This window comes from Bos mutus, chromosome 26 (genome assembly GCF_027580195.1).
Source record: "Bos mutus isolate GX-2022 chromosome 26, NWIPB_WYAK_1.1, whole genome shotgun sequence".
Lineage (NCBI taxonomy): Eukaryota > Metazoa > Chordata > Mammalia > Artiodactyla > Bovidae > Bos > Bos mutus.
The window spans coordinates 26,695,512-26,710,915 of NC_091642.1; the positions used below are offsets into that span (position 1 = coordinate 26,695,512).

General features: G+C 42.0%; 1 protein-coding gene across 1 annotated transcript in view; it reads right to left on the bottom strand.

Annotated features, from left to right (window-relative positions):
- CFAP58 (cilia and flagella associated protein 58) overlaps window positions 1-15,404 on the bottom strand; it is a 111,277-nt gene that overhangs the window by 49,742 nt on the left and 46,131 nt on the right. Inside the window, exons 12-15 of the mRNA XM_070363317.1 lie at window positions 9,301-9,441; window positions 8,116-8,339; window positions 4,854-4,965; window positions 2,896-3,000 (exon numbers count right to left, since the gene is read on the bottom strand). Of these exons, the coding sequence (XP_070219418.1) occupies window positions 2,896-3,000; window positions 4,854-4,965; window positions 8,116-8,339; window positions 9,301-9,441 (582 nt within the window). The remainder of the gene's footprint in view (window positions 1-2,895; window positions 3,001-4,853; window positions 4,966-8,115; window positions 8,340-9,300; window positions 9,442-15,404) is intronic.

Genomic DNA, 15,404 nt, shown 5'->3' on the forward strand with positions numbered 1-15,404 from the left:
GAATAGCCTCACTGACTCAATGGACATGAATTTGAGCAGTAGCGGAGGACAGAGGAGCCGGCATGATGCAGCCCATGGGGTCAGACACAGCTTAGCAATTGAACCACAACAACAAACAAATGGAGAAGCCACAATTGGGGGAATATAAGTAATTCTCCTCAAGTCATGAAATAGAAACTGTTAGAACTGATCCAAGACCAGATTTTTCAGACTCCAGAGTCTATCCTCTTAACTACCTGTGCTCGTCTGTAAAAGATCCCTGTTGGCCACTCACTGTGCACTAAGCTTCAGGGAAAATGTCTCTTCTAATGCAAAATGTAAAATAAGAGGGCCAAGTACCCATTGCTCATATAGAGAAGCTCCTACTTTTAGTAACGATAACCCAGTGGTTAAGATTATGGGCTTTGGAATGATAAATAATAATTGGCAATTTTTATGTCAAGCATAATGTTAAACTCAATCCTCCTTTCAACATCCCTTCTATTTTTTTTACATCTTGCCAATTTTATTCCATTGATCCTCCATCTCCACATCCACATGTCTCCCATCGCTTCTCCTTTTCCTTCATTTCTTTACTGGAAAATTCCAGAATAAAGTCCAGACTACGTATCATTTCATTTGTAAATACTTCAGTACATCTCTCATATGAAAAAGGCTTTTTTTTTTTTACAAAACATAACCATAATACTCTTATTACACCTTATGTAATCAACACTAATTTCTTAATATCATCCAACACATATCCCACACTCAGATTTCATTGACTGCAGAGAAAACAATGAGCAGAGACCCACACCTTGTGTGAGGCCAGCCTATGGAGGGCCCCGGGGAAGGAGGGAGCTACTGTGGCTGCTATGTGGTGAATGGTGACCCAGGACACTGAAGTGCAACCCTTTCCCTACATGGGGGCTGGATGAGAGTGATGAAACCTGAGGGGATGACTGAGGGCAGGTAAAGTGAAGGGAGATAAATGAATTCTGTTGACACAATTACATGCTAGGTTCTGTGCTGCCCACAGAGTGAAGCCAAGGTCTTTCTCGCATTGGATTACTCGGTTTTGCAGGGAGCTGTTGAAGTTCAATGGTTAAACTCCTGGGAACAAGTAGCCTTATATCCTAGAATTATCTACCAAGTGCTGCTTAATTTTATTACAGGGGAGAACCACAGACTTCCCCCATATTGGGCTGCCCTCAGGAATCAGAGATACGGGCTGGGAGCAAAGTTAGGGAGCTTTCCTCTCACTTCTGGGGAGTCAGGACCAGGAGCATTGCTGTGAGTGCACAAGACAGGGCAAGGCACAATGTCAGGGAGGGGGTTCCTGAGCCATCAGTCTTTCTATGTGTGATTTAACCCAGTAAAAGTTTATTTCTCGTTCCTACAAAGTCCATTATAGGGTTGGGGTCTCTCCAGAACAGGTTTCCCTCCCCAGTATAAGGGGCTTGACATTCCAGATTGTTCTGATCTTGTGGCTCCTCTCTCTGTACGTGCTTAGGAGGCAGGAAAAGATAGCACTAGAGTCCTGTATCAACAAATAAATGCTTCAGCTAGGAGGTGAGATACCTGCTCACAACCCTCTGCTCAAAACTATTAATATCTCAGGATCCTGTCTAACCGCAACAAGCAAAATGTCTAACCACTCCCTTCTTATTCTTCACTGGGATACAAGCTCCATGATGATGTGCATTTTGTCTCCTTGTCCAGTACAATATCCTTAGATAGAAGAGTACCTGGGCATGTTATTAAATTGAATGAAGGAATGTAATGCCAGCAAGAAACACACCCTTATATCTTGGGAGAAGAGACAGAGTCCCAGGGGTGTAAGGCTGAGGGTGTTGGGTAAGATCTATGCACACCGGAGCTGCAGAGCTGGCTGCGCTTAAGGAATACTACTACCGTTCATCTTAGGAAAGAAAATGAAATCCTGCTGAGAGCGCCAGACCAACACCTCAGGTGGCTTTACACCATAAAACACTGAAGCCGAGGCAAAAGCAACTGAGCAAACCACCACCACGAGTGCTCAGGTCCCGGAAGGAGCTGCAGTGACCACAAATGCATCTCTGAGCCATCAGTCTTACACACCCTTAATGTCCCAGTAGCATCCTTTTTTCAGGTTCTCGTATTATCCCATAATACAGATCAAGAACTTCAGGTGCACAGAAGTTAATTCCACACAGCTACAGATTTGCAGAAGCAGGATTACAAGCCAGGCCACTTCACACCAGAGCTTGTATTCTTTATCCATAATCAAACTCCTGGGGTCCAACTTTCTCGTTCACTGACTGGGAATGACAAACCCCACCATCTCCCCAGAACTGTGCAGAGGAAGGGAGGATGAGGGGATACCTGCACAGTATCTGGCACAATGATGATAATGGTGATCGTAGTGACAACTGGTACTTGCAAAGATACAGATACACAAAGATGTTACCACTGTTGATTGCTTCAGAATAACTTACTACATAAAATCTTCAAAAAGATACCTTTTCTTCCATTTCGCTCTCACAAACCTTCAAGAGGACATTTGTGCTCTATGTGAAGGCTAGTTTTCAAAATCAAAGTCATGGCATTTCACATTATATGAAGATATGAAGAAAAGCGTTTAAAAGAATCTAACAAAACTACAGAGAAGTTGGGGGGAGGGGAGCGCACATTACTCAATGCAGTAGATGTAGCTTTGAACTTAATTTTCTAGAATTCTTGAAATATTAGTGATGGCAGCATAAAAGACCAATTAATCAGGTTGTTTGTTCTCTGTGTGTGAGTCCCTGTTGCCATCTACAGTTAAAAATGGGGCATGCAACACTGCCAACTGTCTAGCTCTAAAAACACAGTACTGGAGATGATGGTGCTAAGGAAATAGGCTTGTTTGATGAGCACAGAAAACAGAAATGGTACCTGGAGGAGCAGCTCTTTTTCGACCACCTCTTCCGTCTTGCTGATGAGACGCTTCTGCAGTGTATGTATTTTCTGTATCAGCTCAAAGGTACTGGGGTCACTGGCCTATTCAAGGGGGAAAAAATAAAGCAGCTGAGATTATCAGGTTCAGAGCACTGAGGTCCCTACAGAATTACTGTTCTATTAAAATCTATTGCAAAGTTACAGACCCAATACAGACAAGAATCAGAAACAAGGCAAACAAAACAAAATGCACTGCATGACAGATGAGACAGTCATCAAAACAGACTGACGTTTGGCTAGTGTCGTCTCTGTTGTCCCGAGTGAGCCTGCAAGCGGGAAGTTAGTATGTTTATTCCACCAGGGGAAATAATAACAGCAGCAGTGACGGCAGCTCCTGGGCCTAATACCTGATTCTTTGCACCATCTGAACACTATGTTAAGTGCTTTTCACACATTATCAAATTTTAGTCACTTGACAGTCCTGTCAGACAGTATTACTCTCCCCTTTTACAGAAAAGGCAACTGAGGCTCGGAGGAGGTCATTTACCCATGCTGATAGAGGTCAGAGCTGGACTCAAGCCCAGATACACCTGGTTCTAAAGCCCGGGCTTCTTAATTACTATGCTCTGAGGTTTTCCCTACCATCATTTGTTTACACTGGAATGAGACAGGGTTCCCTAACTCATTCGGTCTCAGGGTTCTCCTTTCATAATTATCAACAAGAAGATTCATTACAACCTACGATGGGGCAAGTTCCCAGGATGTGGAAGTCTGCTAATTATTAGCAGCAGGACACGACCATGGCATTTAGCTTTCAAAAGACATTATCAATCTGTAAAGCTCTGATGCACCTTCAATAATTATCTGTGTACAATTCAAACAAGATCTACTGTTATACATTGATAATTTGTCCTCTAGACATTGAGCCAAAGGTTCACTTTCAACTACTGACATTTGGAATTAATCTAGCAGCTAAATATTTTCAACTGCCTCCCAGAGTCTCTGTTTTCCAATTTTTTTAATATAAATTGACATGGAATTGGAAACTTTAAAAGATTTGCTCGAAAACACATGGAATAAACTGATGTGACAGTAAATGAATTTACAGTTTTCATCTCTCTTCCCCAGACACATTCATGTTATTTTTAGTTTAGTAAACTACCCCACTCTTGGCATTTGAAGAGGAATAAATGAGGGTCCAAAAGGCAGGAGATATTGCACTGACTATGACTTTGCTTAAGAAATACTAAGCAGTGCCAAGTGATATCCATATTTTGGAAATAGATTTGGCATACACATTCACTTGGCAAGACTGGACACTGTTAAAATTCAGGCCTTGTGTTTACATAACAATTTATAATGCATTATCCTTAACGCTTTCTTCATTTAAAGGAAAAATGAAAATGAAAAACAAAAACCTACTTGGCTGATTTTCTCCTTTTCCTTGCTCCTTCTTATATCACATACGCCTATTCTCCCAACACTCCAACTGTTAACTTAGTCAAAGCCCCTTCTTGTACTCACATTACTGGGTACTACTAGAGGAGATGGGCATCTTTTTATTGAATAAGCAGAGCTTCTCTATTACTGTTATCTGCTGGTGGAAATGAATCTCAGGAGGTCATAAAATAAAATAAGGAGTTTATTATCCATCATCTTCCAAAGGGACTTTGGCTGTGTCCCCAGATCCTAAAAGAAGGAGTCTGACGAACACAATTCTAGTTCTTTGAAAAGAGGGCAAGTTTAAAAGCCGCGCTTCCTTTTGGGAAATAAAAGGATGCAAAGGCTTTTAAAAACAAAACCCATCTGGAACAATCTAATTTACATTTGATCCAGTCTTTCACGTTTTGGGTGACAATGGCACAGATTAAATAAAACTGCCTGTTACTGCGCTTTAGGTAAGAAGACAAGTAGGGTAGAGAGCGATTTGGGAGGAAGGCTCTCCCAAGTGTTACCTCAAGCTTCCTCCATCTGTGCACGTTCATGGGGTTCTCCAGTTCCTCCTCCAGGGCTCGGCATCTCGTCCTCTCCTTCAGGAACTCTCTTTGCGTGTGAAAAAGCTCCTGCCTAAATAAGTCAAACTTTCTTTAGCAAACAAATTCTCTGCCCAGTATTTGAGTATCCTTTCTTTACATGGTTTCGTGCACGCTACATCTTACAGACAAAGATGGATTAGGGAGACTTCGGGAACACTGAGACCAGCCTCCTAAGGCAAGACACAGGTGATACCAATTCTTGCAGAAGGCAAACTTCAGCTTTAGCTTTAGGAGGGAAAAAAAGTACCAGGAACTGATTCTTGATACCCAGGGAATTTTAGAAGTGTACGAAAAGAACCGGGAAAGGGTAAATCATGAGGATTTTAATATATTGTTCCATGTTTCTAAATGTCTTCTACAGTAGCAGCGAGAGAACAAGCTATGTTCTATCATGAGGTACGGCCCTGCAATGCAAGCAACTGAGGCTCAGGTGAAACCTGACATCCATTAAGACAGTGTATCACCACCCTGGCAACATACTGGACTCACCTGGGGAACTATGACAACATGCCTTTACCTGCACCAACCCCCAAAGGAGTTCTGCTTTACCTGGTCTAGCACGAGGCTTGGGTTTCATAGATTTTTAAAGTTCTGCTGGTAATTCTATTGGAGAAGGAAATGGCAACCCACTCCAATGTTCTTGCCTGGAGAATCCCAGGGACAGGGGAGCCTGGTGGGCTGCCATCTATGGGGTCTCACAGAGTCAGACATGACTGAAGTGACTTAGCAGCAGCAGCAGCAGCAGCAGCAGCTGGTAATTCTAATGTGCAGCCAGTACTGAAAAATACTGAATTAGGAGTGATCATTTATCTCATGTTCCACAACTACACAGGTGACTGAAAAAGTCCCGAAGAACTAGCTCTGGCTCAAATACACTTCTCAAATCTCTAGTTAACAGATGACCATAGTCTAAACCATCCACCGGCTGCCAGTCTATTGAACAAGAAGTTTTGTTGGGAGGCAGAGCAGAGGCAAGCACTCAGGTTGACACGGGCAAGAAGGATATTATTATCTGTCCTCGTCTGCTGCAAGTGTGCAGATTACTAATGCCAAGCCATCTCTTTTACTTAATTGCTTCATTTAAACCAATAATACAACTTCCCCTCATTAGCAAGACAAACCATTAGAATTAACTGCATGATGCTCACTCAACAGGGAGCTCAGAAAAAGCTGCTGAGAATTAAAAGCATATTTTTAACACTACTATTTTCTAAAGTGTCATCCGCAGAGAAGGGAAAGGGTATTGGGAACTGTGATTGATGATTTCTTTTGCATCAGACTCTGTGTTAGGCACGTTACATTTTCGTGTTTAACAAATTTAAAGCTCAAATATGTTGTGATCTGCCCAAGATCACACAGCTTGTAGGTGGCAAGTCTGAGATTGGAATTCATGCCCGCTTGCCTCCAATATCTTTATTAAGTTTATTAAATTCCTTTATAAGGAATTCCTAGGTGGCTCAGGGGTAAAGAATCCGCCTGCCAATGCAGGAGAAGCAGAAAATTAGAGTTCTATCTCTGGGTTGGAGAGATCCCCTGGAGGAGGAAATGGCAACCCACTTTAGTATTCTTGCCTCGAAAATCCCATGGACAGAAGAACCTGGCGGTTTACAGTCCATGGGGTTGCAAAGAGTCAAACACAACTGAGCGACTGAACATGCACCTCCCACTATACAGATAAAATCTAGTATCAACAAACTGAGAATGGATAGAATTTGGTGCTTTGCATATGTAATAAAAATAACACATGGCTGGCAAGTTTGTGTTAATCACTCAGTCGTGTCCAACTCTTTGGGATCCCATGGACAGTAGCTCACCAGGCTCTCCTGTCCATGGAATTCTCCAGGCAAGAATACTGGAGTGGGGTGCCATTCATTTCTCCAGGGGATCTCCCAGACCCAGGGATCGAACCCAGGTCTCTTGCATTGAAGGCAGATTCTTTACCAACTAAGCCACCAGGCAAGTTTAGTTATGGTCCTGGAGATCATTCAACAGCGTCTTAGAGTAAATGCAATTGCCTCCAAAATGTTAATGGTGGTATCTCTGGATAGGAGACTTATCAGTGATTTTCTAATCCCTTCTTTACATTTTTTCTGCATGCCCCATATTTTCTACAATGAATTTGTATTACTTTCATCATCTGAAATATGAACAACTCTTTAAAAAAGAGAGTATTGATCTATTGATGGTGGCAACTTCCCTTGTTATTCCCGAACGTATTCACTGCGTCTAAATATCAAAACTATCTAATTCGATTAATTTAAAAAGCAGATCCAGACTGTGTCCTTGTCCCAAGGTGGCCAAGGATAGTGTTCATCTACAAGTCTGCGGAGGATAAGATAGTTACTAAGAAAACACCAGACCTATTATTTGGTTTCCTGCAATTGCCCATATAAAACATGGTGATGTTTTCCCAAAGGGAAAGCAGAGCTTGTATAATGTAAGTTTTAAAGCAAGAAGAAGGCGCACTAAGCCCAAGCGAAAGCTTCAGAAGATAAATCAAGAGTGAGATGTAAAATTTGGCTGCCTTCTAAGGAAACAGAGTTTTCAAATAGTGATAAAATTAAAATTTCCCCCTCTTTTCATTCTTTGTGTAATTCCAAGAAAAAGATGTGCAAATGTTACCGGGATTCAATTTAAATATTGATGTTCCATCTCTTGCATACTGCCTTATTAAAGAAATTCCAAAGAGCTCATTGGGGGACTTTTTTTCTGAATTGTAACTACTTTGTGGTTATGATTTAACTGAAATTTCTTTCACTAAATCCAGAATAAAGTTTTCAAAAAACACTTTTGCACTTGCTTACGTTCCCCGGAAAGGAAATGAATTCATTTTTTGTGACATAGAATGGACACGATGTAGATTATGGGTTATGGAAAAGTTGTTCTTATTATTTGCTAATCATTTCAACATAAAAAATTATTTTATGCAACCAGAAAAAGACTTTCAATGGCTGGGACTACTCCAATGGTCCAGTGGTTAAAACTCAGGGGACCAGTGCAGGGGACCCAGATTTGATCGCTGGTCAAGGAACTAGATTCCACGTGCTGTAACTAAGACCTGGTGAAGCCAAATAAATCTTTTTAAAAAAAAGACCTTCAGTGACCAATAGGAGGAACATAAGGTCCTTAGGAGGTCCCCATAGGCTGCTATGCTCTCACCTCCGAGGGGGTCTTCCGTTACCTGAGTTCATCGACATTGGCCACACTCCTGGCAAGAATCCCTTTCTCCCGGCGAAGCTTCTTGATCTCAAGTTTGAGGATTCTCATGTCCTCCAACCTCTGGTTATACTGGCTCTCGCCTTTATTCAGCACAGACTGCTGAATCTTGATCTTCTCATAGAGCAAAGCCAACTCATCATTGCGCCGAACTAGCTGCGACCCAAGGATATCTCTCTCGCTGATGACCTAGAAAGGTAGGGCAGGGCATGGCCACTGGGGGACAAAACGTCCCACGTTTCATTACAGCAGCAGCAGTCAGAGAATCAGTGAACGCCCATCCAATGCCCTCATGTGCTAGGCACTCAGTAGGTAAGGCACTGAAAATAGCCTGCTAGACAGCCAATACTGGACTCCTCCCACCAGAGTTGGCAGTCTTGTTGAAAAGAGTACAACAAATTATATTATTAATAATAATACTCTATGGCCCATGGGTTTTTTCCAACATGTTATTGTATGTGTTTAAGTCTGAACATCTTTAGGGTGGGCAAGCTCTTGCCAAGTTCTACCACTCCTTACTGTCTTGTACCACACGCTTCCCTGGTGGCGCAGATGGTAAAGAATCTGCCTGCAATGCAGGAGACCTGGGTTCAACTCCTGGGTCAGGAAGATCCCCTAGAGAAGTGACTGACTACCCACTCTAGTACTCTTGCCTGGAGAATTCCATGGGGAGAGCTCTGGCAGGCTACAGTCCATGGAGTCGCAAAGAGTCGGACATGACTGAGTGACTAACACTTTTACTTTCACTGTCTTGCACAAGCCAATGTCTCTTTTTTTTAACCTGCTAGATCTCTGAAAGCATTTAAGTTTCTAACCCCCAAAATTATGTAATTATTCATTGTAATTATATGCAACAATGATATTATGCTAGAATGTAAACCCCCTGAAGGCAGGGTAACTTATTTTCTTGTTGGTCAGTATATCCCCAGAGCTTAAAGGAGTGGGTGACACACAGGAAGTGCTTGTAAATAGGAGCAGAATAAATGAATGGATATTTCATAATTAATCAACAGGAAGTGGGCCTCTGGGGCTGTTCTGAGAGACTCAGTGGAAGAGCTCAGAAAAGAATGAGGTTTTGTGAGGAGCTGAATCAAACAATTGTGTCTGCTGATAGAATCTGCAGGTCTGGGGATGTGTGGTCTCTTCCTACCTGGTCCAATTCCTTCTTCTGTCTCAGCCTCTCCCCATCAGCCTCTGCTATAATTCGCAGGAGTTTTCTCTCCTCGGCTTCCTGCTTTTCAATGAAGTGTTTGGTCTCCAGGGCTTGTTGTCTCAGCTTCTGCAGCTCGGCCTGACGAGTGAAAGACACAGGCCAGTTTCACTCTGTAACAGCACAAACCAGGTCGACAGGGCCCAGATAGATGGATAGTGTGCTTCTTATACTTCCCTGCGATGTCTCGTTTAGCATGGTTTGATCACCCTCGCAAGCAAAGAAAGCTTAACACACACACGTATACACGCACACGCACACACACACACACACACACACAAGGCCTGTAAAGAAACAACAATGCATATTACGGTGATCATGTTTATTCTATGAGTTGTGCCCTTGAGGGATTTCCACCATTTTTCTATATCAGTATAGCAGGATCCTCATTGGTATTCAACAGCAGTTCTCTTACCAGATAAACATGAGGAGAATCCACAAATAGTACAGAGAAGGATGTGGGGGGTGAGCATGGTGGAGGAGGGACTGGGCGGAGGTATATCTGTATGTATCAGCTCCTATAACAATCCTAATATCATCAGCATATCAACTGCAGAGATAAAGTCTATTATAAGCAAAATGTGAATTAATAAAGATAACAACCAAACGACTGTCTTATAAAACATCCTGATGGAACAGAAGAGATGTTATAGTATAAAAAGATATATAGATCCTACTCCTAAGACGATTCCAATCTAGATAAGAAGATGAGATATACAAGTATTATGCAAATATTAACAAGTCCAGGCAATAATGTTTCAGGATTTTTTTTGTCACACAGAGAGTGAATTGATGCCACAGGAGGTCAGAGGACTGCAGCACTTAGGAAGGCTTCCTGGAAGAACTCAGATCTTGAGGTTCTTGAGGCTACATGGAAATCCTAAGAGAAGCAAGGAAAGGATGCTTTGACTGGTAAGTTTCAGAAGGAAAATTCCTCTCATCACAGGACACATTTGCTCCAAATCCTTAAGTATATTTGTGGCTTACAACACCTCTTGCATGATATTAAGTATTGTGCCTAGCTACTCTTGTCCCAATTTCACAAATGCAATTAGAGACAAAGAAGAGCAAATCAACCTGCTCAAGGTCACACAGCTAATAAGAAGCAAAGTTGAGATTCCAGCCTAGAGTTTTTCATTCCAGAGTTTCTGTTCCCTTTGCTATCACCATACAATAGTTTCAAGTCAAATACAGAAGATGAGTAAGACCTGAGGGATTTACCACCCACTGGAGATGACAAATATAACCAACCACCCTACAGTGTAGAGATGCTCTCCACTGTGAAGAAGGACATGGGAGTACAGGATGGAGTTCCTATTTCTTCCTGGGGATTAGAGAGAAAAACAAGTCTGGGCATTGGAAGTTGACAGTTATTTCTAAAAGGGAGATGTGTGTGCTGGGGGAGAGCAGTCAGTGGTCAGACTCACGTGAACAGAGGCATGCAAACTATAAAGCACCTGGTGTGTTTACCAGATGGCAAAACACCCAATGTGGCTGAGTTGGAGTACTAGGTAGGGGACAGCAGGAAGTAAGCCTGGAAAAAGAGCTGAGACAACCTGAGAAGGGCCTCGTACGCCATGGGCCATGGAGAGTATGCCCTTGGGAGCCAGAGAGTTAATCATATTAGAGGAAAAAAGAATACAGCTTCGAGGTTCCACGCCCATACAAGGACAGGTGGTATCACAGCCAGGTCAGCACAAGAAGGAAAGACGGAGGAAGAAATCTGCTTTTCACCCACACCTGAAATCACAAGGGAGAGGACAAGACAATATTAAGCCTCCAACTTTTCAATGGCCTGCAGGTCAACATGTGAAAATGAAAAAGTAGTAACTTTTTCCTTCAAGGAAGAGTTGGGTTCCCCCACCTCCACCCACCCAGAAATGTCACAAAAGGGATGACAGAAAACCAAATATTTGCAAGTGAATGCCCATGAACCAACCCAACTCTAGTTGCTACCTGCCTCTAATCCATGAAGACCAAGAGTCATTAATCCCATAGCTCAAATTTATCCAAACAGTACAAGATGCCACACACCTAGCAATAGACCTGTAATGTCACAAACTAAATGCAGCTAGCTACCATAAAACACAGGGTTTCCTTTATGACATTTTGTTTGCTCATTCATGAAATATATGTTGGTCCAGGGATAAGCAAAGGGAAACACTTAGTGAGAAAAGATCTGGTCTGGTATTGTATTTACTACTTTGGGGGATTGCCTGTTAGGAAAGAGAGTCAAGAACCAGCCTTTCTATTTCTGTAAGCATTTAAGGTGACAGCGAAGACAGCAATAAAATACCTGTTTGGCTCATGCTTTCTTTAATAAAACTTTTATTTTCCCAGATGTGCAGCATTCACTTCCCTGTTCCTAAGTGCCGAGAGCTGATCAGAATCCATCAGCAGAACAAAATGAAACCACTGTGTTATTAAAATGCAATCAATGGTGTGTAAAAGTATCTGTCTGAAATGTAAAACCATTCGTGTGTTTGGCATTGCTTGGTGCTTTTTCTCCTAATATATCAAAATTCTGAGTGGTCTCCTTATGTCATAAATTTATGGGCTGTAAACAAGATGTGGCGTCAGACGTTGGCAGCAAATGTTAACATCAACAAAATACCTTAGGTCTAATGCATCTAGCAGTTGTAAATCTGAGCTGTCTCATCCAGGAAAGATGGTAACAAGTACCGTGCACCCAAAAGCTCATCAAGCAACATTCTAGACGGGACCCGAGGCATAAAGTCGTAATGCGATGGCAGGACGTGCTCTTCAGTCACCACCTCTACAATTACACACTTTTGTGATAGGTGTTCATGGCGTATGTATCACCCAGTCTGGCTGCGGGCATAAATCATATCTCAAGAACCATACTTGGGAACTTCTCCGGTGGTCCAGTGGTTAAGAATCAGCCTGCCAACGCAGGGGACACAGGTTTGATCCCTGCTGGGAAGATTCCACATGGTGCAGGGCAACTAAGCCTGTGGGCAGCAACTGTTGAGGACGTGTTCTAGAGCCCGGGAGCCATAGCTACGGAAGCCCCGCACCCCAGAGCCTATGCTCAATAAGAGAAGCCACTGCAGTAAGAAGCCTTGGCCCCCACAATGAAGAGTAGCCCCACGCACAGCAACCGGAGGGTAGCCCCTGCTCGCTACTAGACAAAGCCCTGTGCGGCAAGAAGACCCAGTGCAGCCAAAAATAAATAAATAAAATTTTTTAAAAAAGAAGCATACTTGAGGGAGTTTGACCCCTTCATACGGGATCCCAACATTCACTGGGTTTCACAGAGATCATCTGTTTATATCCTGCAAAATAAATAGGACCATCTGAAGTCTTCTAACCATGAGAATAATTAGGCTTTCTCTCTCTCTCCCTCCCCCTCCCTCCAACAGTTCCCATCCATGTTGCTCTAGAGAGTCCACTGAGTATAAGGATACGGTGCCCTGAAGCCAGTTGCTAATGTGACGCTGAGCTCTGGACACAGAGAATTTGCTGCTGAATTATTCACCAAGAATCAAAGTGCTGTCAGATTGATGTGGGATGATGGGGTGGTGATGAACAGAATCGAGAGCTTGTTAGGACTGGAAGGCAGACACTCCACATGAGATGGCCCCTTTAGTGCTGATGAAACAAGACGGGGACAGAATGGGCAGATGAACACAGATGCAGCAACATCTACAAGGAACCACTGACATCCTGTCATAACCATCATGTGCTGATAATGTCTAGAATCCTGAGGAGTCTGCAGAGCCTGGCAGCAACTGAAAAAGAAACACGGAAGAAGCAAGACTTTTCTATCAGGGGCAGGGGGGCGGGGGGGCGGTGATGAATGAGGATGGGGATGACTTACGGACAATTGTTTGTCGTGGGCTTGGAGAAGCGATAAATTGGGTTGTCCTGTCAAAAAGCATCTCATGGTCTACCAAACAAGCTAGGGCTTGCCCTTCTGGGAGGGATTATGTACCAACGTAGCTTTGTATAACTCACTATAATAAGCTACATGTTTCCCATGGAGTAAAGTTACTAAAAAAAAACAATCTGCCCTTTCCTCCAGGGTTTTGGTTTGCAAAGCTCAGATGCATGAAATTCAGAGACCTCTGTAAATGTGATTCATCTTTGAGGCTAAAAAAGTTAAGAGGCTGAAACTCAACATTTGAGCTGTCATATTTTTCTAAAGGATGTCAAATGGGCTTAATGATAGGCCAAAATTATCCAGTCAAAGCACCATTGCAAGTCACCGTTGGATAACCTCAAATAATAAATCAAGGAGGCAGCCTTTTTCTCTGTTCCTAATTCTTGCCTTAATGGGAAAAGCTGAGGAAAAGGCATCCTAGTTTCACAGTAAGTCCAAAGCAATCATCTTCCTGTAATCGATGACACAAAGCTATCCAGACCTAGGATTCACCATTTGGAGCAGACTTTCTAGAACAGAAGCCCTTTAATCATCTCCCTTAGTCACCAGCTGCCAAGTCTGCTGGCACAGGACCAAAGAAACAGAAACTTCATTTTATTATGATTAAAATAATATAAAGTTTATGATTTAAACCTTATTTTATTATAAACTTTATTTCTTTATTTTATTATGATGCTTCTTTGGAGCTATATGTATAGACGTCTAATGATGGAGGGTGTAATTGAAACAAATATTAACCAAAGTCCAACTAAGGAATCAGGAATAATCCCTTTTTGCATAGGACATTGCTTATTCTAAAGCAGGACTTCGTCTTCCTTGGACCCCATTATGCAGCAATAATTAATCTTTTGAAAAGAGCATTCCTTGGAAAGTAAGAGATGAGGATCAGTGTCACCCTCTGAAAGGGAGAGATGATGTACCAAATCCAGTTACACTGAAGCCTTGCTAAGGCCTCCATGAGGCCTATGAGTGAAGCAGTGTTTGCAATAAGATTCTTCTGATTCAGCCAATGATAAATAAACACCACCCCACCATAGATTTCCAGGGTGGAACAAACAACCTCCTACAAAACTATTAATATGCTTTCAAACAAGGAGAATAAGGGCAAAGATGCAAGGTATTTTCAAATTTTAGAATATATAGTTATGTTTCTTTACATCTAAATAAATTTTAGTACAGAATTTTCTGTTTTTTTCTATCATGAGCTAGAGTGAGGAGATGAAAGTCTTAGGTAAATATATCAATTGCCATATCTTTATTGTAAAGCACTTTCACTACATTTTAATTTCTCTCCATCCTCATGTGCCTTAACTTAATTTAATGTAGTAGTCTATTTCCATGAAGACCTATCATTAAGTTGACAAAACCTATTGTTAAACTGAGAGTGCGTATTTCAGTCTACAGCATCATAGAATCAAGGAAATTTGACATTAAATCTGTCCAATGCTACATATTCATTTTCAAGATAGGAACTATCTTTGAAGATAATCATGTGCAGAAATTCAGTCTTTCACTGGCTATAGAAGTTTCTGCAAATGGCTCATAAACATACACATTTAAAAAAATAAAAGTGGCACCATTCTCTTAGAAGTTTCTTTTTAAATTCTCTGGTCAAATGGATTAGAAGGGAAATTTATAGGATTGGCTAGGAAATTCATTAGGTTTAAAGAATATGTATAGTAAAAAGTATTTAATTCAAAGTTTTGATATGGTATGATTATTTGGCATATATTTGGGGGATGAGTCTTTATATTAGTAGACCTAGAATGTTCTAAATTTGTAGATTTAAAAGGATATATCTAAGTAATGTGTGAAGACAAAGGTGGTTCCCTAGAGGAGTGGTTGCAAAGTTCTTAGACTCACAGAAGTAAGGTGATCCATGAACCCAGTTGAGGGCCAAACAAGTAAGGACAAAGTCTGACACCTGGTAGACAACGATGTCGCGGGCAGAAACAGCACGTGCACATGAAGTAAATAAGTATCAGGGCAGCGGCACAAAGGATTCTGCCAGCATTGTCTCATAGAAGCCCCGGGGAGGAGCGTGGGAGGGTTGAGTGCAAACAGAAGGCTGGACTTGAGTTGTAAATGCAAAGAGAGCCTGAAAGTTCCAGGACTTCCTGGGCACTGCTGACCTGCTAGG